Raw genomic sequence first — 21,083 nt, 5'->3', positions numbered from 1 at the left:
GCATTCTTGGCAACCAGCAGTTGGGATACTCCGTAGATAAGGTCTTATCAGTGCGGGGACAAAGCCGACTGGCTGACGCTTAACTCCGCATTTCTCTCTTTCCCTTCTCAACGCTCTCCAGCGATCTACACCTTAATCAACAGTCACCACCTGTCTTTAGGTACCTTCACTATGAGCTAAAAGAAGGCCAGGTATCCTGCCTTCTCCGATGCCGCGTCCAAAAGTTCTCCCCGCCAACCGTCTGCGCGCGCCTGAAGCCTGCCTCGCGTGCCGGGCCTCCAAGAAGCGCTGCAGCGGCACCTTTCCATGCTCGAAATGCATACGGAATGGACGCGCTGACACCTGTGTCCCGTTTCGACGGTCAAACAATGCCTCGTCTCCACGACATTCGAATGATACCTACAGAGCACTTACCAGTCCAGACGCGGGACGTCGGACACGAAACACGAGCAATGGCCCGAGAGCTCTTCCGCAGCTTCTACCTGCCGTGACGAATACATCAGGTGCACCGCACAAGACACATTCTCGAATGTTGCGGAGTAGGCAAGGTGAACGAGGTACGGAACTTGGGACCCCCTATAAGCTTATTGGCTACATGGCTGATGGAAATTGTAGTTTACATCGGCAGGGCCGCATCGATATCCTTCTTGCAGCTACTTCGCGATACAGTCACACAACACATCGGTCCATCTCAATTCTCACATAATGCTACAAAAGAAGATATGCTCGAGACGGACACGCCGGACGACGTACCGTTGTCTTTCGAGAATGGCATCGGTCTCCAGGAAGAGCAGGACTATATCCGGACTTGCCATATTGCGGTGTGCTTAACTTGTCCAGCGTACTTCCCGATGGTCGTTTGCTAATACCGAGTTATGTGCTAGACAAGCGGTTTCATAAACGTACTGTCAGATCTAGAGGCTCGTCACATATTAGGAACATCACCTCCTATGCACGGAACGCGCAGTAAGGCGATGGCTGCCCTACGGGATATAATGATTGCTATCGGAGCGCAGTCGTCGGTAAATGGAGCTACCAGCATACGGGTGGAGCGTTACTTTTTCAAGCGCGCCCAACAGCATGCATTTGCGGGAATGCTTGAGAACCCGAGTTTGGATCTGATCCGCTTGTTCATCTTATTGTCCTTTTACATGCTTGGCGCATGTCGGAGGAACGCTGCGTTTATGTACCTAGGAGTCGCTGCTAGGGCAGCAGTAGCTCTAGGCCTTCACATGACTGCCTTCACTCTACTCGAAGCAGATGAGCAGCAGAAAAGGTAGGGTTCGTATCCATCCCACGCGCCGTATCTCTAACATCTTCTAGAACGCGAGTCTGGATGAGTCTTTGCACGTTAGATCTTCTCGTCAGCTCGATCCTCGGCCGAGCCCCAGCAACCGCCAACCTACAGTCAGAGACACCAGATTTGAATTCATTGCCGTTAACCAGCGCTATGGACGACGGTCTTATCGCGTCTTACCAGATGACCAAGATTCTCGACGAGATTGTCTCCAGGTTATACACTGACAAGGCTGCCTCAACAGAAGTCGCAGAATCACTCCTCGACAAGCTCAAGCAATGGAGCAACGACCTTCCCGAATCACTGCTTTCCTCACCTAGTACGCCACAAGAGCGCATCGCCGCGCAGGAACACATCATCGGAAGTCTCCACGTCGCCTGCGCCTACCACTTTGCCGTCATAATCGTAACACGGCCATTCATGATTTCTGTACTAGGAGTCCGTCTTGCTCGACTGCATCAGGACTCCCCAGGATTAATTCACGACGATACCCTCCTTGAAGACCCAGCGCACACGAGGCTAGCCAACGCCTGCGTCGAGTCAGCACTATACATGATTCAGACGTGTCTGGAGGTACATCAGTCCCGACTTCTGCTAGGGAACATGTGCATTCTCAAGTGAGCATCTCAAATCCGTACCGTTCACGTGATACTAATAAAGCCCAGAGCGCTCGTCTTCGCAGCAGCCCTAATCCCCGGTTTCTCCATGTTCTCAACAAAAGAACTCGATTCAACTCTCGAAGAATCCTTCACCGGCGCACTCGATGTCCTGCGCTTCCTCTCACAACAATCCGCTCAGGCAGCGCATTACTTTGAGATCCTGAATCTTCTCCGCAACGCAATTGATGAGCAGCGCCAGAGACTACGAGAACATCCACCCGAGGATAAGAAATACGTCAGCAAGCTGTTTAGTCTGAGCAATAGGCGGACAGAGGCACAGCCGCAGTCAGATAGCCAGTTTCGAGGGAATAACATCGCGACTTTCTCGTCGCCTATTGGTCTGGGAGCAGGACAGTCGGCTCAGACTCAGGATCAACTACTCGGTGCTGCTCAACCTCTTTCCGCAGAACCTGGAACCACCTTCCCATCAGGCCCCTCGGACCAAGACCAGCCCCAGAACGCCGCTCTCTTCGACGCAAGCGACGTCACCGCTGCGTTCCCAGGATGGGAAGGCATGGAGTTACCACTCTGGGACCGGTTCCCGTTCATCGACGATTCATTCTTGAACTAGATTACTTCTATCCATTCTCGCGGTGGGGGCGAGTGACGCTAGCACTACTTCGTTGACCACCTAACTACCAACTCCAGCTGACGCAGACGAGCTGACCAGTCCATACCCCATGTGTCTATTCGTGAGCGTTATGTGCACCTTTCGTTCTTGATGTGCCCGTCTTTACTTGTCTATTCGTTTACCTATATTCGTCCGTACGATTCGTCCTTATACATACAGCATCAGCATCGGCATCTTGCATTCAGCCACTTGGTACAACTGAGCGACTTGACATAATCAATTATTTTGAACCGAGTTCTCTCTTGACCGTTCTACCATTAAAATTGGTTAGATGCCAGAGTCCCTAGCCAGCTACGCGAGCTTGCTCGCTGGTTGGCAGGCAGTAAGTACCAGTAGGTGGGTAGGTAGCGGTACAAGCAACCTTGAACCATACTTACCCAAGGAACAAATCGTACTGTACTAGACCAGCCAGTATTTTTAAAACGGACTTACAATACACACCTACCTAGCAAGCTACAGTAGGCCCGGTCTAATTCTGCATAGAATAATTCTGCAGGTTGCGGGTGGGAGAACGGTCCATCCGTCTTCTGTCATCATGCAATGGTTTGCCTCGGTGTATATTAACCCGAGACTTGTCTTCGCGGGGTCCTCGCCCGGAAACCCGAGGGAGGGACCGGTGTGGTCTGGCCTTGCTTATTGCGGGGCACCGCATTCTGATTTCAAATCCGGCTGGGTGGTGGCTAAACTCTAGAGGCGTGTCTTTAAATGAATTCAAGTGAAACTAAGTGACTACAAGGAAAAAATGAATCGTAAATCGTATCTGATTATTTCTGATATGTTTTTACATCAAGCACTTGGCGACATGGGATAGATACACTCTGGAGCCATTGCCACGATCAAGCGGGATAAACGCAATTTGTTCATGATATCATATCGCTAATTTAACCGAAGAGAGCGTCACCCAGGCGGTAGTGCACCGTCTTGATCTGGGTGTAGTTCTCGAGGGCGTAGGAGCCGAGCTCACGGCCAAGACCGGACTGCTTGAAGCCACCGAAGGGAGCCTGGTAGGAAATGAGGTTGTAGCTGTTGATCCAGACGGTACTGCGAGATGTTAGCACAGATCGATGCACATTGGATTGTCAAAACTTACCCAGCCTTAAGAGCGTTGGAGACCTTGATGGCGGTGTTGACGTTCTTGGTGTGGACGGCAGCAGCAAGACCGTATTCGGTGCCATTACCGATCTTGATGGCCTCAGCCTCGTCCTTGAACTTCTGGACAGTAACGACAGGGCCGAAAATCTCCTCCTGGGCGATCTTCATGTCGGGAGTAACGTCGGTGAAGACAGTAGGCTGGATGAAGTAACCCTCGTCACCGTGGCGCTCACCACCGAGAGCGACAGTGGCACCAGCCTGCTTGCCGTGGTTGATGTACTCCATGATGCGGTCGAACTGGAGCTTGGAGACCTGAGGACCCTGGAAGGTGTCCTGGCCGAAGGGATCACCGAGCTTGTTCTGAGCAGCACGCTCCTTGAAGCGGGCAACGAACTTGTCGTAGATACCCTCCTGGACGAGGATACGGGAACCGGCACAGCAGCACTGGCCGTGGTTGAAGAAAATACCGAAGTTGGACCAGGAGATGGCGTTGTCAATGTCGGCATCGTCGAAGACAATGTTGGGGGACTTGCCACCAAGCTCAAGAGTAACCTTCTTGAGGTTGGACTTGGCAGCGGCCTGGAGGATAGTACGGCCAACAAGGGTAGAACCAGTGAAAGCAACCTTGTCAATGTCCATGTGGCTGGAGATGGCGGCACCGGCAACACGGCCGAAACCAGAGATAATGTTGATAACACCAGGAGGGAAACCAGCCTCCTTGATCAACTTGGCAGCATAAAGAGCAGACAGAGGAGTCTGCTCAGCAGACTTGAGGACAACAGTGTTACCAGCGGCAACAGCGGGACCAATCTTCCAGGACCACATGAGAATAGGGAAGTTCCAGGGGATGATTTGACCGCAAACACCAACGGGCTCGTGGCGGGTGTAGGTAAGAGTCTCGGGGTTGGTGTCAATGGTCTGACCGTGGATCTTGTCGGCCCAGCCGGCGTAGTAGCGCAAGCAACCAATAGCGTTGGCAGTGTCAACCTTGGCCATGGTGAAGGCCTTGCCGTTGTCCAGAGCCTCGATAGCAGCAAGAGTGTCCTGGTCGCGCTCCATCAAATCCGCAAGCTTGTTGATCAGAATGCCTCGCTCAGAGGGGGTGACCTGGCGCCATGAGCCCTCGAAGGCAGCGCGGGCAGCAGCAACGGCAGTGTCAACATCCTTCTCGTTGGCCTCGTGGACGGCGACGATGGGCTTCTCGTTGCTGGGGTTGATAGTCTCGAAGGTCTTGCCCTCGGAACCCTTGACGAACTCGTTGTTAATGAACCTAGTAGTCACGAGAAGTTAGAGATGAAGATGGTGGCAAAAGAGGGGAAGAGCGTCATACAGGCCGAGAGGCTGCTCGTACTTGACCGCGGGGGTCTCGATGGTGGTGAACAAAGACATTGTGAGGGGAGAGTGATCTGGGTATCTTAGAGAGAGGAGAGATGAAGAGTAGGAGAACCGGACCAGCGGGGGAGACGAAGGTTAATAAATGATAGATAGTTGGAGGAAAACAGTCCAAGGGATAAAAGAGGGGAAGGAGGGGACCGTCCAGTTCCATACACGCAGGAGAATTGCACCGAAGCGGTAGCAGCCCAGTCCCCCCCAAATTACGTTGCGGCCCACCTTAGCAGTACACCATGATTTCATTCCCCTCGGTGTCCACTGAGCTGCCGAGGTGGTATTGGTAATTGGCAGCTTTGAAACTTTCCACCGCCACGAACTGCTAAACATGCGGGGTCCTTGCCACCGGGGCTGTATTTGATACGTCATGATACACCGCTTGGCATCGGAGTCCCTCCGCTACTATACAAGCTAAGAGTACCTTGCTGTTTTTGCAACTCGGCCGACATAGCAGTACTGATACTGTTAGATTTGCTGATTAGAAGCTGTAGTTTGTGATAAGAATTGATTCATTAAACACCAGGGTTATAGAGGTGGATTAGTAACCACGTGCTGACCCTCCGTCCCCAAATCCATCCTTAACCCCGGCTTTTCCCCCTCACTCCCAAGCTGCTGACGGCCAAATGACCCGCTAACCCGCGGAACTGTTGCGGAATCTACCTACAAGAACCGTCTCTATGCGTTGCATGGATTTAAACTCTACTTTGTTGATCAAGCTCGAGCAGATGATCTACCTACTAAAATGTACACCAAAAGCCAAGTTTCTTGCGTACTAATGCGCCCTAGTCACCCCGGTCCTGGACTTTCCACTGCTCCGGGTCAAGCTTCAGCCCAAGGCTTGACAAGCTTGCAGCTTATAAATTCTCAAAACCTTGCGCCAACTGATGACTTTTTCCTTTGCTAATGTAATCCAGCTCATATCTGTGTTTGTCGCCCCCAACCGAAGCTATGATGGCGCACAGTGTTCGGCCGGGGTATTTTAGCCTACGTCTGGTGACTCACAGAGTCGCATTGATCCTTCTTCTACTGCACCTATAAATCAACTTGAATGTTCACGCTTGATATCAGCAGCCTATGATAGAATAAAGTCCATCAATGGTGTTGGCTGGGATTCCAATAGGCGGCCACGCAGTTTCGGAGTTGGAGACCTTCTCCGCCCTGTGATATAACACTTCTCACCTCCAACACTATCTCACCTACGCTTCTGTCTCGTCTGTCATCTTCGAATATTGCAGAATGCCCAAGTTTTACGACTCAATCTCGCCAGATCTTCGTGACTGGGCTCTGAAGCAGAAAATCTTCTTCACTGCCTCTGCTCCACTTTCAGGACAGCATATCAACCTATCTCCCAAAGGACTTCCCGATGCTTCATTTGCTATTCTAGGACCTAATGAAGTAGCCTACGTTGATGCTACAGGGTCTGGCGGCGAGACAATTAGCCATCTGCGCGAAAATGGCCGCATCACCATCATGTTCTGCTCCTTCGACGCAGCTCCCCGCATTATGCGATTCTTTTGCACTGGCTCGGTCATTGAATGGAGCGACTCAGAATTCAATCTATACCTCGAGCGCATGGGAGGAAAGAGCTTGGTTGGAGCTCGTGCAATTATCCGGCTGAATGTTTTCAAGGTTCGTCCACACCCTTCTCTCTCTTGAGTGAGGTTCTAACACAGTCTGAACTAGGTGCAAACCTCATGCGGGTTCGGCGTTCCCCAGCTAGCTCTGTCCTATGACTCAGAAACAAATGAGCCCAAGCCATACCTTGAAGACCGCAAGACTCTGAGCAACTGGGCGGGCAAGGTAGTAGAGGCTGGTGGTATCCGCTCGTATCAGAGCGAATGGAACAGCCGCAGCTTGGATGGGCTACCAGGGCTTCGAACAGCGCTGCAAGATAGTGGGCAGAGCGTTCAGCTAGCCAAGTTCAGCAATTGGACTCGTTATCATCGTGATAAGATTGAGTTTGTGAAGACCTCTGCGTTGTTGCTGTTTGTTGTCATGGCGATTTTGCAGTGGGCGGGTTTTATTGATTTCTATACGATCCATTAGTATAGCGCTCCTTGTCATGAAATATTTCTCACTCAACACTTTTTCCCGTCGAGTATGGATTTCACGGTTTTTCTATTACTCCTACTTTGTCACTTATATGATCGCTCTTTCTTTCTTTGGCCAACCCCGCATCACCAAACCGACGACCTCGGCCTCATCTTTCTCTCCGACAACGATTTTGTCGACTATCTTTACTCCTAGATAATCTCAGTCCAAATGGCTCATATCTCACCTAGTTTTATTTTTATCTAATTCATCTTGAAGATACTCCTTGAAAGATTTCAGCAGCGCATCTGACCGTCATCCACCATGGCCTCACGACCACTTCGCATCGCAGGTACGTCTCACACAACACAAGAGTACAATCAATCTAAAGAACACCCAGGTGCTTCCGGCTCTGCATCAGACAGACGCCATGCCATCGCAGACTTTGCCTCGAACTACGCCATTGACCCGGTGGACGTGATAATCGCCGACTTCATGAGTGAAGCGAACATGGCAGTCGGCGCTGGGCGACGAATAGACCAAGAACATACTAAAAGCAAATCGAGCGCAGAGGACAACAGTAGCCCACCGGGGTACGAATTGTCGTTTCTCCTTGCTCTCCAGCCGGCTCTGGAGAACCTGGCGAAGTATGGCATCAAGCTAGCAGTCAATGCGGGAAACACGGATACCAAAGGGCTGTATGAGGTTGTGAAGCAGATGGTGAGGGCTAAGGGTTTGAACTTGAAGGTTAGTCCCTCTTTTAGCACACCCTTCGTGAGGATCTGGCCTAAGAAGTCTAGGTGGCTTGGATATCTGGAGATGAGGTCCTATCCACAGTGCAAACGGCACTAGCTTCAGGGAAGTCAACGTTCAAGAACATCTATACCGGCGAGGTACTCTCAGACTGGTCGTGTGAGCCGATCTTTGCGCAGTGCTATTTAGGTGGCCTCGGTATATCCACTGCTTTTTCTGAGGGAGCTGACATTGTACTTTGTGGACGGGTGTCCGACGCCTCCCCGGTCATTGGAGCAGCATACTGGTATCATAATTGGCAGCGGAGCGACCTCGACCGGCTGGCGAATGCCTTTGTCGCTGGACACCTCATTGAATGCAGCAACTACGTCTGTGGCGGTAACTTCACCGGCTTTAAGGATCTTGAAAAGGTTGGCAAAGATGGCTGGTCCAGCATTGGCTACCCTATAGCTGAAATATCAGCCGATGGAAAAGTGGTCATTACAATGCAGAAATATGCTACCGGCGGCGCTGTCACAGTTGACACTTGCACCTCCCAGCTGCTATATGAGATTCAAGGACCCTGGTACTTCAACTCAGACGTCACAGCTATTCTAAACGACATCTCCTTTGAGCAACTTTCTACAAACCGCGTCGCCCTCCACGGCGTCCGTTCCGGCCCACCACCTCCAACTACAAAAGTTGGGATTACAGCCCGCGGCGGCTTCCAAGCTGAAGCATCCTACTTCTTAGTCGGGCTAGACATCGACGCCAAAGCGCGCATGCTTGAAGCTCAGATAAGACACCTTCTTGCACCGTACAGTTGCAAATACACAGCCCTAAGATTTTCTACGCTGGGCTCCGCCCCCCAGAATCCCAGTACGCAAAACAGCGCTACTGTTACATTCCGTGTTATCGTTCAAGCTCGGCATGCCGAAGACATAGCGCCGAATAGCTTCTTACGCCACATCACAGATAACATCATGCAGGGGTACCCGGGGGCTACCTTCCACCTGGACATGCGACAGGGGTACCCGAAGCAGATTTTTGAGTATTATGTTACGCTCTTGCCGCAAGAGGACGTGAAACACCAAGTGCATCTTCCTTCCAAGGCGGACAAAGTCATCAATATCCCGCCTCCGCCAGAAACAAGGACTTATCCACTCCAACAACCCGTGACCATTCTTGACCTTGATAGCCACCGTCACACCGACTCCTCACCATCCAAGACGCAGTCCCCATCGACGATCTCTTCTAGCCCTGTCCCACACCCAAACCTGTCGAAACCGTCAAATACAACAAATTCACTCCAAGGACCCACAACCCGCGGCCCGCTTGGCTGGCTTGTCCACGCCCGCTCCGGCGACAAGGGGCCCGACGCAAACTGCGGTTTCTGGGTGCGGCACGCCGATGAGTACGACTGGCTCCGCGAGACGCTCTCTCTTGAGAACATAACGGAGCTGCTGAATTTGAATTTCGGCGGTGAGATTGAAACCAAGATTGGCACCGAGGTCGGCGACAAGAGCGGAGTTCGAGGAAATGGAGATTGGATAGACGAGAGAGCCAATGGCAACGCTAGTAATACGAGCGTGCGCGCAAATGCAACTCGGTCTGAAACTAGAACTGGGACTAGAATGCCCATCGAACGCTTCGAGCTACCCCATCTTCGGGCGGTACATTTCCTTTTCAGGAACTTGCTCGACCGCGGCGTCTCTGCCACGACAGAGGTGGATTTCTTGGGGAAGAATGTTGCGGAGTTTTTGAGGAGTCGGTTTGTCGACTTGCCGGTGAAGTTCTTGAATAGGGGTAGGCTATGATAATACTTTCGTTTCGTGAGATGTGAGTTGGGTGCCAGTTGCTAGTCTGGCAAGTAAGTATGGCTGTATGATTAAGGTATACGCTATATGTGGTCCAAATAGGCCAAGATTTTATTGATTTATTAGGGCCGCATGGATCTATGCAAGACATATTGCGGCATCATAAAGCTGGTACCTAGCTAGATTTGCAATGGGAGCTAGAAACATAGCCGACACCGCTAGAAGCTCCGTAGAATGATAGTGAGCTTGACTGTTCACTGTACGGAGTAGCTCAACGCCTAATGATCCATCGCGACTACTCTAAATCAAGCAGGAGAGCTATTCAGCACGTGGACAGCGGACGCCCCGTTCTGCAGATCATACTTGGATACAATCATACTAGCTAGCATGTTAGTAGCAGTAAAACCTGAAAGAGCAGAATATCTGGGTATTCATACGACAGTAATTATCAATTTGAAGGGGGTATTGTCACCGTCACTATCACTATGCATTATGCGCTGTTTACTGTTCATTATTCGTCCCCGAATCCGGAGTTCGCTCAACTATGCAAACCCACTTACTAGGACATTGTGCCCTACCCAGCCCTATCTCGACCTTCAAGCCCTACCTCCTCCGCCGATTACTACTAGGCATCGGCTCAAACCCATCACTATCATCGATATCCTCACTCAGCACACTCACGCTCCTCGTCGTGCGATTTGGCCGCATAGAGCGCGTGTTACTGCTTGCCGCTGACGCTCCAGCTCCAGCAGCCGCACGCTGACTCGATTGCGAACCAACAAAGTCAAGCGTTAATTGCTGCGTTGCTTTTCCTCGCCCTGCGCCGCGGCGGGTCGTTGTAGTTGCCGTTTGACTGACTGTGTTTGAAGATGGGGCCGGGGAGGGCGCGGTTCGTTTCGTTGTTCGGGTGGTCGTGGTTTTGGTTGTTTTTGGTGGTGCTTTGGCTTTGGTTGTTGCTGCTGTCTTGCGTCCTTTAGAGGGTTGTTTGACGAAGAGGGCTTGGGAGTCGTCGTCTTCGGAGGGTTCGGAAACGTCGGAGGAGGATAGTTTTATAGGTGCTGAGGGTTTGTCGTTGTCGTCGTCGTCTAGCATTACAACGTCGTCTTCTTCTTCTTCTTCTTCGTCTTCTGATACGGTGCGACGGCCGCGTCCTCGGGTCGTGGTTGTTGCCTTTGACGCCGCAGGTTTCCGCGTTGTAGCGGGTTTAGCGGCTGTTTTGCGCGTTGATGTTGTTGCGGCGCCGGCGCGTCCACCTCTTCCACGACCACGGCCACGTCCTGAGGTCCTCACAGCCGAAGCCTCAGTGCCATCTTCACCAGCCTCAACCTCATTCGGGTCCCCGCCCTCATTGTCAGAATGAATAAGCGCACCAGGCTGATCCTCCCAGGACTCATCAAAATCACTGTCCCAGTTCTCAGGCCTGGGCTTGAACCGTTTTCTGCCTCTTGTGCGCTTCGTCGCGCCCTTGGAGAACATATCTTCCATTTTAGTACGATATTTCTCCATGGCCTTTTGGAGGGAACTCTGCTGAGTATTTGCTTCGTCTTCGGCGTCGCTGTCTGCGTCTAGCGAGAGGAGATGCTTGACTTGTCCGTCTAGGGACTCGTTCACGAACATTTCCATCGCGTGTTTATCGTCTTTGTCGATGAACTGGGAGACTGCGTCGCCGAAGGAATTTTGGGGGAGGATGGAGAGGGATTGTGCGGCGAGGAATTCGCGGACGAGTTGTTCGACTTGCACTGTGTCGAGGGTAGAAAGGTGTGATATGGCTTCTTCGTCTAGGCCGTCGTCTTTTTTGCGAGAGGAAGGGTTCTTCTTTTTCCTGTGGAATTGGACCACGTCGTTAACGTTGGCGACCTTTCCGACGAAGCGGTTCGAGAAGCGTTGCGGGTTTTCGCAGTCGTAGCTGCCTCCTTTTGGGGTTGATGTTTCGACTCGTAGGCGGATGAGGGGAAGGGGGACTTCTAGTTCCTCGTCGTCTCCGGCTTCGTCGCCATGGAGCTCGAGCCAGTCGGCTTTGGCTTCTTCGATGAGTTCTTCGACGATTGTCATTAGGAAGCGGGTGACTTCTGTGCGGTTGTTTTCCTTGCGAGCTAGTTTCTGGGCTCCCTTTTCTTCGGAGAGGATGATTTCGCGCATCACGAAGGGGCGGACGGATTTGAGCCGGATCGGCTCGTAGTGCATTTCTTTGCCTGTGATGCTTAGGATGGCGACGTGTTTTGGCACGGCTTCACCGGGGACTAATGATGTTGCCACTGATGAACCGGGTTGCATGACGCGGAACTTTGTTTCGGGGTTCATGCGCGGGTTGATCAAGCTTTCGTGTTCGTGGCCCCATATGACAAGGTCGAGGAATTCAGGGAGGAAGTTCTCTGGGAGATAGCCGGTTTCTGTATATGCATGGTGGTTTTGATGAACGCAGATCAGGTTATACCAGTCGTCTTTCTGGATTCCAGGTCTGAAGAATTTGACCTTTCCATCTCGAAAAGTGCGAAATAACCGCTCGTCTCGCACGTTACTCATTCCGTAGAGCGCCAGTTTCGTTCGACCTTTCTGCAGCAGTACGGGCTTGAGCTGGATGTTGTCCGACTCCGGCGTCCGTCCATAGTAATTCAGTAGACCCGATACTTGAAGGATATCCAAAGCGGCAAGATGTCCCTCGCCAGATGGATCGTCATGGTTTCCATGGATAGAAAAGATGGGAATTCCGACATTGATATCCAGATCCTCATAGTTGGCATGGTTAAAAGCACCTTGAAAGTTCTCACTAGCATCACTAAGCAATTCAAGCTCGCAAGGCTTATCACCGAGACAGTTCATGCGGATGGAGCGCATCACTTGGTACATTGATTTTCGGGATGGCTTGTTCTCGTGGAAGAGGTCGCCTGCCAATAACACCATGTCGACATCTCGTTCTTTGGCTAGACATAGCACTTCATGGAAGCTCTTCCAGCTGTCGTCGCCTCTGATTGGGTCTCGCTCATTGTAGCCGACATGGTTGTCTGTTGAGACGAGGATGCGGATCGTTTCCGCGTCTGGAAGGTATGAGCATGATTTTTGGAAATTTGAGAATCGTAGGTCCTTACCTCCTAGGCTGGTCATTATAGCGTCGTTGATCCGAAATCTTGAATTTTGGCTCAGCGGCCCTCAATATAGACAGACCGTCGGGGTAGTAGGTAACCACCGACTTCAGCAGCTGTTGCTGCCTGGCGGCAACTTCTTGGAGCAGAATCAATGGCAGACTAGCAGTCCATACGGGTAATACGATAGCTGCCTCCTTAAGCCTCAGTTCAATTGATGAAAGACGTACTTGCGACAAACGAGATCATATGCAGCTCTCATGGTGGCAGACACGCTCTGGAACCGCCACGGCGCGAGATCACGTGCGCAACGCGAAACCTGCAGCGATGGAGTCGCCTCCGTCACTCTCCGAACACCTTCATCTATCTCCCCTCCTCGTTACCCTCCCTTCATTTCCCTCTCCCTGAACATCGCACATCCTCACAAAGCTCATCGCCTGTTTCGCACGTTTACTACGCTCTCCTCGCTTCTCAACCACCCCGACTGATCCAGAACTGTACCTGGCTCAGTCGTCATCGCTCTTATCTATCACCCCGCGACCACCTTATATGCAATCAGGGCCTTCTGACGTTTCCAACCGTCCACCTACAATAGAACAGTCTTCAGACCTCTTCCATTCCACCCAGCATGGACATGATCTCTATGGTGACTCTCGAGTCTCTGGCCGTCTTCCTGAAGACGCCGGAGACTCTGACTCATCAGCAGGCGACGCATCGGTCGTAAACGAGTTCTCACCAGCTGGCAGCCGCTTCGGCGATTACGAGGATATCCATCGGAGTCAGTCAGATGTTGGGTTCATAGTGATACCTTCGGCAAAGGGGTCGAACTTTTCTTTGGATGCGATTCCTAACGGTGCGTCTCGGCCAATCAGCGCCACCAACTCGCTCATGTGTCTAACATTTGGTTCCAGAGGTCTTAACCCATATTTTATCCCACCTGCCCCCGCAGGCTCTCTCGTCCATTGCTTTGGTCTCGCGCCGGTTCCATAGCCTCGTCACTACCCCTCATGCGTGGAGGATCGCCTTCTCCCGCTACTTCCCTGGCCCCTCGGCCTTGGAAGACGCCGCGGACAGCGATCGGTTGACGTCAGATAAGCGATACTTCTCGAGACTCACTGCATTGGCGTCGTGGAGAAGCGAATACATTCTGCGAACTCGATTACTGCGATCATTGTCTCGGGGTAAGCCAGGCCAAATCGGCATCTCCAAGAAGAATGCGCAGGTTCGGTCTGCGTCGGTCCGCAACGGCAGCGCGATTGCGACCTATACTTCCCAGCTGTTGTACCCCGTCAGCCACCTGAACGGAACGTTCGGGAACGACTCTTCCAAGAAGGAACCTCTCTTCATCCATGGGGCCTCGGAGCAGTGCGCTGTTACTGCAAGCGACCCCTCCACCGTCAAAGTTGGCACTTGGGGCTTAGCTGACCATAACTTCTCGCGCCACTTCGCCGACTCGTTTCCCGGTGAAGTTGAGTATGGACTTGGGTCTGGAAATCTCGTTGGAGTACCCAACTCAATGGATGTCAGCCAGCCTTTCGGTATGATTTATGGCGAAGGATGTCCACAAGGGCGCATCTACTATCTGTCCACGGCTGAGCAAAGAGGCCGATTCATGGGTCTCCTCAGCGACGGAAGCTCCCATCCGCAATTCGGTATTCCTGCTATAAACCATATCACAACCGCCATCACTGCAGTATGGATCGCGAAATCGTCCGAAATACTCAAGTTGACTGGCGGTCTGGTTGGAATGCTGTCAGGTACTTCGTCGGGCATTGTCACTGCCTATGCGCTAGGGCCTCACCCCACCTACGAGAAACGATTCGAAAGGGGCCAGACTACGGCTCGCTGGGTTCTTAGTCCTGGTGTACCAATTGTTTCTATCGCGGTGGATGACAACTTCTCCCAAAAGCGTCAACGGCAGGGTCGAGTATGGGCGGCGGCGCTCAATGCATTAGGGGAGGTGTTTTACCTTTCTGATCTACCTCAGCAAACTGATCCTATGCCGACTAACATCACACCCGAGGCTGCTGAGCAGTTGGCTTGGAAGACCGGACGTAGTGTTCGGTGGGAATTGGTTGAAGTCAGCAGACGTGCCGCTCGGCCGGATCCGTTCAATCGCGAGCTCGTCGACGGAAGCTACAGTCCACGGTCATCATCGGATTCTATGAAGCTTAGCGACGACCAGATAGCGGCTGAGACAAAGGAAATCGAGCGATTTATGTCCTTCAAACCAAAGCATTTCCGCAAGGTTTGTGAAGGTTGGGACATGAGACGTGACCTCATAGTCGACTTTGCTGGTGGCGATGGTCATATTGCTGGCGAGGCCTTTATCGTGATTCAACGCGGCGATGGCGAAGACCAGAAGGCTATCATTCAGAGATATACTCGTAAGCTCCGACTGTCGCTTCCGCAAGGTCCTGTAGCTCAGTCCTACGCTCCCTCGCCCGCTGTTGCTACCTCATCAATTTTCGGCGGTCCTGCTACCGCTACCACTTCATCTGCCACAAGCAGCTTCCCGCCTTCACGAGCCTCTGGTCAGGTCAATCAAACCGTTTGCTCTCCCTCAAATACCGAATGGTATATCACAGATTTCAACTTCGGGGGCCGCAAGTCCTTGCAAATCACGACAAGCGCTATGGATAATTCGACTTACGCTGTGTTAACACCTGACGAGGACCTTCTCATATCTAGTAGCTCGGAGTCTTCCTCTGCCGTATCGTCGCCCCTACCGCATATGCAACGGTCGCCTGGATCTGAGATCCCAGGCCAGCGCGGACGCTACATCGCGGTTGGCACTTCCACTGGATCCGTCTTTGTCTGGGACATTCGCTCGCCCACGTCAAAGAATGCGGAGATTATCAACTCGATTGCTCCCATCCGTTGTATCTTCACTGAATCGCCCAGAGTCTCTTGTCTCGCTCTTACGTCTTTGTATCTTGTTCATGGTGGTAACGATGGACTGGTGCAGGCTTGGGATCCCCTCGCATCTACCACCCGTCCAATTCGAACTATTAACTCTCGCTTCTCTACGCGCGCACGCCGACGATTAGTTCAGGCTGAAGCTTCCATGAATGGTGTGGGTAACAATTTCTATGCCACCGGTGCTCTTTGCCTCGACCCTGACCCTACTCGTTTAAGGGGAATGGTGGCCCTTGGAACGCACCTTCGTTACTGGTCATACAGTTCCTCCGCCGCAGACGAATACAAAAGCAACAAACGACGACTTCGTTATGGCCAACGAGGCAACAACGCAGCAGGCGGCGGCCAGCAACGGTTCAACAACAGCGGGCGCGGCGCCATCAACGATTACATCCATGACGAGAAAATAGAAATGGAGAGGCAAGCCAAGGCCGACGCGAAGGAGAAATCCCACCTGAGTAAACGCTTCGGGGTCGATCTTCTTGGTCCCGGCGTAAGCGAGGAAGAAATGCTCGCCTATGCGCAGTTGTTAAGTCACGAAGCGTACAGCAGCGAAGCAATGAAACGCGGTGATACAGTGGAAGGTTCTGTCATCAGTACTTCTCCCAGCGACACTGTCGGGCCAAACGATAGTTCCTTTGCACCCGATGAGCTTTCGTCTGCTTCTTCGCCATGCAATGATCCCGTCGATGACCTCGATCCAGAAATCGCGGAGGCTATTCGCCTCAGTCTTTTGGAGGAATTTTCTGCTAAGCCTTCCTTCGAGACGTTCGAGTCGTTTGAGACGCCCTCACCCTGCCCAATCAAATACGCCTCTGGCTCGCCCTCAGGCAAGGGTGCATCCTCTCCAGTCAGGCCCATCGCAGAGAGCAGTCGCCAGCAGGAAATCAATGATCTGGATCTCGCTATCCAGCTTAGCCTCGTTGAGACGCACGGCCATGGTCATGACTATGACCAGGATTACATTCAAGACTCCACGCCCCAGGAGGATAATGAATTCCCATCGCTACCCGTGACTTCACCGTCTCCATCAGCTAAAGGCAAAGGCAAGACGCGGATGGTTTGGTAAACTGGTGATGGTAACTGTCGACTGACATTTGACTGGCATATTAGTTTGTAGTTACTGTTGACTTTGTTTCTTGTCTTGCGTTCTGTACATTTCGATTTCGATAACCATTCAATCGCATCTTGCTGTTCATTTATACCTGTCTTCTGGTCTTGATAGAAATTAGTTCTTCAGGTCTTACGCCACTTCCCACCAAAAACATGATCAGGTATTTGCATCAAACGTTTTAGTCTCTTCTCAAAGATACATCATTGTCAAGTTGGGGATATATTCTGGCGCCCGCGGCCTCTCATCACGTGGACTGAGCTAGGGCTTGTTTACCGCACTGGATACCACTCGAACTCTGTGCTTAGATCATTAGAAATCATGGATTATTGCATTTACATTATAGAAGCATCAAAAATCGTGGATGATCCCTGACGGAGATACCCGGTAGAATTGCCGAAAAAAAGGTGAAGTCAAAAAAAAGTCAAGACGACGTTTTAAGAATGAGATAGATACAAGTAGAAAGACTGAGGACAGCGCAAAAAAAAAAGAAAGACAAAAACCTCGAGTTGACAGGCCAAGAGGGAATTGTTTACAGCATGACCAGAGCGAAGAGGGAAGCGGCAACGGTGGCCAGACCGACGGGGACAGCGACCATTCCAGCGGCGTTGTCGCCATCGTCGCCGGAGTCACCAGAGCCAGATCCAGAGCCGGAGCCGGAACCGGAGCCAGAGGTGGTGGTGGTAGAGCTGTTGCCGGGAAGGTTGGATGCGCCGTCGGCAAGGACGTTCAGACGGAAACCGGTGACTTCCTGGCCTTGGTGGTTGTAGACGGTCTGGGGAATGTCCTCGGACTCAACGTCAACGAGCTTACCGGCGTCGACACCATCGTAGCCGTCGTCGATCAGCTTCTGGACACCAGGGGGCTTGGCGGGAAGGGTGAAGTTGCTGCTGAAGGTGCCGTTCTGGATGAGGTCGGCGCTGCACTTGACGGACTCGATGTTGGTGTGGCTGGCGTTGGAGGCCGTGATGCGGTCCAAGTCGAGCTGGGCGTACTGGTCCTGGAGGTTCTCGAAGTCAACGAGGAGAGTGATGGTTCCGTTGTCGTTGAGCTTGACGAGACCGTAGTCGTTGTCTTCCTGGGTGTACTCGTAGACAAGACCACCGGAGAAGGCCTGGGTCATCTGCTCGCCGTAGATGGCCTGGACTTCAGTGAACTCACGGGGCTGGACTTCGTTGCAACCGTACTCGGAGAAGAAGACGGGGATGGTGGTGTCGCTCATCATCTCAGTAAGGACATCAAAGCCAGAGCTCTTGTAGCTGGCATCACCACACCAGGAGTAGGAGTTGAGACCAAAGAAGTCAGAGTGAGAGGTCTCGTAGTCCTCATCCTCGCACATGAAGTAGTTCAGGGTGTCCTCGAGGATGGGGCGGATATCGGCAGCAGAGTAACCGACCGGGATGGAACGGTCAAGGTGATTCGCAATGTACTCCTTCATGTCACGTTGGACGGCCTAAAGCTGGATTAGCATGGGAGATTTTTCGAGCAAGCGCCTGGAGATGTGGCATACACGAATGTACTGAGGAACCTCCTCAACACTGTCCTCGTTGATAACCTCGTTTCCAGCGAAGAAGGCCAGGGTGTTGGGGTAGTCCTTGAAGGCCTCGATGATACCGAAGACCTGGCCGTAGTAGTCCTTGTTGTAAGTCTCCCAAGGAGCGGTACGGTCAATGTAACCGGGGTAAAGAGGCGAGTTGACATCGAGAATCATGTAGATACCGGCGGCATTGAAAATAGAGACACACTCGTCGTGGTTAAGGTCGGGCGACAGGTTGTAGATTCGGATAGTGTTGACACCCAACTGCTGCATGATGGCAGCATCACGCAGACACTCATCGCGCTCACTGAGAGGATCGGTCTTCTTGTTGACGGCTGATGTACCACCGGGCTGGTAACTGTTGGAGAAATGCGACGATCAGCACCACCGCTTTCTCAACCAAGTAACGAGATCGAATATCCCCCGAGAGATCTATATAAAATTGTAAATCCTTACTCGATACCAATGATCTGGAATCGATCTCCAGTCTCACTGTTGACAAAGTCCTTTCCGCGGACCTCAACAGGAGTAACAGCGGCTGCGGTGGTCGCAAGAGCGCAAACCGCGGCGAGAACGCGACCGTAGCTCTGCCATTGTCGTCAGTCCTGATTTCTGGTCGCGAGCAATGTATAAGGAGAACAAACAGGAATCATTGTGATAATAATCGAGCGACGCTATGTAACGCTTCTGAATAAATGTTTGATGTGGCTGAGGTGAACGATTGTATAGGGTGTTCCCCGGGAAGACCCTTAAATTCGGTTTTGAAGGAGTGACAGCGGCTCTGGTGAGACCGGGAAAGAACGAGTGTCGGTAGTCAATAAAAACCCTAAGGTGAATAAAAGTCGTCAGGAAGAAGAAAAGGCGTTGAAGAAGCGATGGAAGAGTGAGTAAAAGAGAAAATCACGAAGAGATACAGACCATGGAGCCAATTAATAGAGGGTCAGGGTCGCCCCTCGACACACCCAAGAAAGCGACAAGCCCGAAACACAAACAAGAGCTCGGCGGGCTGGGCAGTAATCATCGCTATCAGCGCGCAGCCACTGAATTAACGCGATGGTAAAACTAGGGTGCTGGGCGGGGGCGATACCCAGGAGCTATGAGCCTATGTCTCGTCCAAGAGCCCACCAGCGATCCACCTCTGGTAAGTCCCCTGAAAGGGACTTATCAATTGGAGCTTGGCATCCATGGGATGGTGGAATCGGCAGTCCGCGGCGCTGAGGAAACCCCAGCAGAAGATGATCTTTTTTGAAGTCCAATCGCAGGTGTGAACGCGAAAAAATAAGTTTGCGAGATGATCAACGGAGAACTAACGGAACGGAGGTTGTTGGATGGTGCTCTCCCCTGTGCTACCCAAACTCGCAGCACGTGAGCTCAGCTTATGCAAGTCAAGTCAGAGAAACATTATTGCCCTTATTAAACATAATCTATCATCATGCGATTTTCTCACTGCAACTACAAGTCTCTAAAATACAGCCCGGTTCCCTTATAAGGGCTCCCAGGGAAATCAAAAATAACACAAGCTGCCAATCCCAGCAACCCACAAAATCATCGGGGGAGGACGAAACCGACAAAGAAAGGGGTAAAAGTTGGATGAGGACAAGACAAAGTCATGGCGCCGAGAAAATACCAAGGAGCCCGCCACGTCGGACCAGGCGCCAAGGCGTGATGCAGCTATACAGGGAAACGGAAAGATGAACAGTAGTGGAGAGGTTGTCCACGCCCAAGATCGTGGCATAATTATAACGTCAAGAGGGCCCATTGTTTGGAAGAATGACCAGGCCACGACCCAGCGTGAGCCAGAAACACACAAGAAACTGAGAAAGGCGTCGGCGGGCCAAAGGTCTTATGCCGAGAGAAAAGTGGGCGGACAGGGAACAAGAGGCGTGGCGCGCTTATTCGACGCCGTGGTGGTCAGCACTGCCACCTTCGCCAGTGAAGCTACCGCCGAGCTTGAGAGAAGGGTCCAGAGCAATCATCTCGGCCAGAACCTCCAACACTTCCTTGGGAACAGTCTTGTCGTATATAGAGATCAGGTCCTTCGGCTGAGGGTAAACCTTGAGCGCCTTGTAGAAGGACAATGCAGCATCGATCTTGTCGGCACCTGGAATCGGAAACTGAGCTGCTGATATCACTATCGAGAGAATTTGATAAGCATACCTTCTGAGCAGAGACCCTCGCCCTTGGCGACCTGGCCCATGAAGTACGACTCCTTCTCCTCGAGATCAGTGGGGAATCCCTCCTCCTTTGCTTGCTGCAGGGCCTTCTTGATCTGCTCGCGTTGCTGCGCGCCTTGGGCTTCAGCCTCCTCCTTGACAGCGCGCGCCAGTCGTCGGTTGTTGCGCTTCAATGATTTCCGGAACTCGGGATCCGTCTGTCTCTTGTGGTCGAAGTATACGACGTAAGCTACGCAAAAGATATTCGGGTTAGCATCGGTTTGTATAGATGGAAGGATAACCGAGATGAGCCTTACCCAGAAGGCCGGTGATGATTGTTCCGACGGAAGCGACGGCGAGCGTTGAGGACTTCATGATGACGCGTGTGTAGATAAGACGAAGGGATGTCGTCAGGATATGGAAGATGCAAAATAGATATGTAATCTAAGAAAACACGTCTTGTGTGATGAAGGTACCGAACGGTTGTTTGCGCTGGCTTGAAAGCGGACCTCGAAGCTCTTCGGCGTCATGACGGGAAGCTGCGATGGGATATTTTTGACGGAGGCCTGGGGGATCATCATTGTTCCGCCTCGGCGTTATTCTCCTGCTTGAGCTGCCACATCGGACACTACGAC

At 52.0% G+C, this 21,083-nt stretch overlaps 7 protein-coding genes across 7 annotated transcripts; 3 read left to right on the top strand and 4 right to left on the bottom strand.

The window, feature by feature from the left end:
* Nucleotides 1-208: 208 nt before the first annotated feature.
* On the top strand, nt 209-2,527 carry BDV14DRAFT_192708 (Zn(II)2Cys6 transcription factor; the record flags this gene model as incomplete). Its single annotated transcript, XM_073771665.1, has 5 exons — nt 209-557; nt 616-821; nt 885-1,276; nt 1,324-1,914; nt 1,963-2,527. 5 exons carry the CDS (start codon nt 209-211, stop codon nt 2,525-2,527), a joined length of 2,103 nt encoding a protein of 700 aa, XP_073623816.1.
* Nucleotides 2,528-3,346: 819 nt separating this feature from the next.
* BDV14DRAFT_181779 (aldehyde dehydrogenase domain-containing protein) lies at nt 3,347-5,224 on the bottom strand. Its single transcript, XM_073770113.1, has 3 exons — nt 5,010-5,224; nt 3,678-4,949; nt 3,347-3,628 (listed from the first exon to the last, which is right to left on the bottom strand). The coding sequence occupies exons 1-3, from the start codon at nt 5,066-5,068 to the stop codon at nt 3,469-3,471; spliced, it is 1,491 nt and encodes a 496-aa protein (XP_073623815.1). The 5' UTR covers nt 5,069-5,224; the 3' UTR covers nt 3,347-3,468.
* A 1,080-nt stretch (nt 5,225-6,304) lies between these two features.
* Nucleotides 6,305-9,648, top strand: BDV14DRAFT_192706 (uncharacterized protein; the record flags this gene model as incomplete). The annotated part of the gene is made up of 4 exons (XM_073771664.1): nt 6,305-6,697; nt 6,752-7,085; nt 7,500-7,846; nt 7,900-9,648. 4 exons carry the CDS (start codon nt 6,305-6,307, stop codon nt 9,646-9,648), a joined length of 2,823 nt encoding a protein of 940 aa, XP_073623814.1.
* A 405-nt stretch (nt 9,649-10,053) lies between these two features.
* BDV14DRAFT_181776 (MRX complex nuclease subunit) lies at nt 10,054-12,963 on the bottom strand. Its single transcript, XM_073770112.1, has 2 exons — nt 12,735-12,963; nt 10,054-12,683 (listed from the first exon to the last, which is right to left on the bottom strand). Exons 1-2 carry the CDS (start codon nt 12,748-12,750, stop codon nt 10,252-10,254), a joined length of 2,448 nt encoding a protein of 815 aa, XP_073623813.1. The 5' UTR covers nt 12,751-12,963; the 3' UTR covers nt 10,054-10,251.
* Nucleotides 12,964-13,277: 314 nt separating this feature from the next.
* BDV14DRAFT_204353 (F-box and WD domain protein) lies at nt 13,278-16,716 on the top strand (the record flags this gene model as incomplete). Its single annotated transcript, XM_073774509.1, has 2 exons — nt 13,278-13,581; nt 13,640-16,716. 2 exons carry the CDS (start codon nt 13,278-13,280, stop codon nt 16,714-16,716), a joined length of 3,381 nt encoding a protein of 1,126 aa, XP_073623812.1.
* A 287-nt stretch (nt 16,717-17,003) lies between these two features.
* gel2 (1,3-beta-glucanosyltransferase gel2) lies at nt 17,004-19,203 on the bottom strand. The gene is made up of 4 exons (XM_073766247.1): nt 18,940-19,203; nt 18,752-18,882; nt 18,269-18,653; nt 17,004-18,211 (listed from the first exon to the last, which is right to left on the bottom strand). The coding sequence occupies exons 1-4, from the start codon at nt 18,946-18,948 to the stop codon at nt 17,291-17,293; spliced, it is 1,446 nt and encodes a 481-aa protein (XP_073623811.1). The 5' UTR covers nt 18,949-19,203; the 3' UTR covers nt 17,004-17,290.
* A 498-nt stretch (nt 19,204-19,701) lies between these two features.
* On the bottom strand, nt 19,702-20,965 carry BDV14DRAFT_181771 (TOM complex receptor protein TOM20). Its single transcript, XM_073770111.1, has 3 exons — nt 20,766-20,965; nt 20,453-20,698; nt 19,702-20,396 (listed from the first exon to the last, which is right to left on the bottom strand). The coding sequence occupies exons 1-3, from the start codon at nt 20,821-20,823 to the stop codon at nt 20,188-20,190; spliced, it is 513 nt and encodes a 170-aa protein (XP_073623810.1). The 5' UTR covers nt 20,824-20,965; the 3' UTR covers nt 19,702-20,187.
* Nucleotides 20,966-21,083: the final 118 nt, after the last annotated feature.

This window comes from Aspergillus stella-maris, assembly GCF_047715825.1.
Source record: "Aspergillus stella-maris strain CBS 113639 unplaced genomic scaffold BDV14scaffold_73, whole genome shotgun sequence".
Taxonomy (NCBI): Eukaryota; Fungi; Ascomycota; class Eurotiomycetes; order Eurotiales; family Aspergillaceae; genus Aspergillus; species Aspergillus stella-maris.
The sequence above is the reverse complement of the archived record's forward strand: the minus strand, read 5'-3'. Positions and strand labels throughout refer to the sequence as shown.

What these genes read in the sequence shown, in the direction of transcription:
- BDV14DRAFT_181779 (XM_073770113.1), bottom strand. Translation starts at nt 5,068, where the DNA reads ATGTCTTTGTTCACCACCATCGAGACCCCCGCGGTCAAGTACGAGCAG. An exon ending in TACGAGCAGCCTCTCGGCCT is followed by an intron (nt 4,950 to 5,009) that starts GTATGACGCTCT and finishes CGTGACTACTAG; the next exon opens with GTTCATTAACAACGAGTTCG. An exon ending in TCCAACGCTCTTAAGGCTGG is followed by an intron (nt 3,629 to 3,677) that starts GTAAGTTTTGAC and finishes AACATCTCGCAG; the next exon opens with TACCGTCTGGATCAACAGCT.
- gel2 (XM_073766247.1), bottom strand. An exon ending in TTCCAGATCATTGGTATCGA is followed by an intron (nt 18,654 to 18,751) that starts GTAAGGATTTAC and finishes TTTCTCCAACAG; the next exon opens with TTACCAGCCCGGTGGTACAT. An exon ending in AGGTTCCTCAGTACATTCGT is followed by an intron (nt 18,212 to 18,268) that starts GTATGCCACATC and finishes ATCCAGCTTTAG; the next exon opens with GCCGTCCAACGTGACATGAA.
- BDV14DRAFT_181771 (XM_073770111.1), bottom strand. Translation starts at nt 20,823, where the DNA reads ATGAAGTCCTCAACGCTCGCCGTCGCTTCCGTCGGAACAATCATCACC. An exon ending in AATCATCACCGGCCTTCTGG is followed by an intron (nt 20,699 to 20,765) that starts GTAAGGCTCATC and finishes TCTTTTGCGTAG; the next exon opens with CTTACGTCGTATACTTCGAC. An exon ending in CGAGGGTCTCTGCTCAGAAG is followed by an intron (nt 20,397 to 20,452) that starts GTATGCTTATCA and finishes TTCCGATTCCAG; the next exon opens with GTGCCGACAAGATCGATGCT.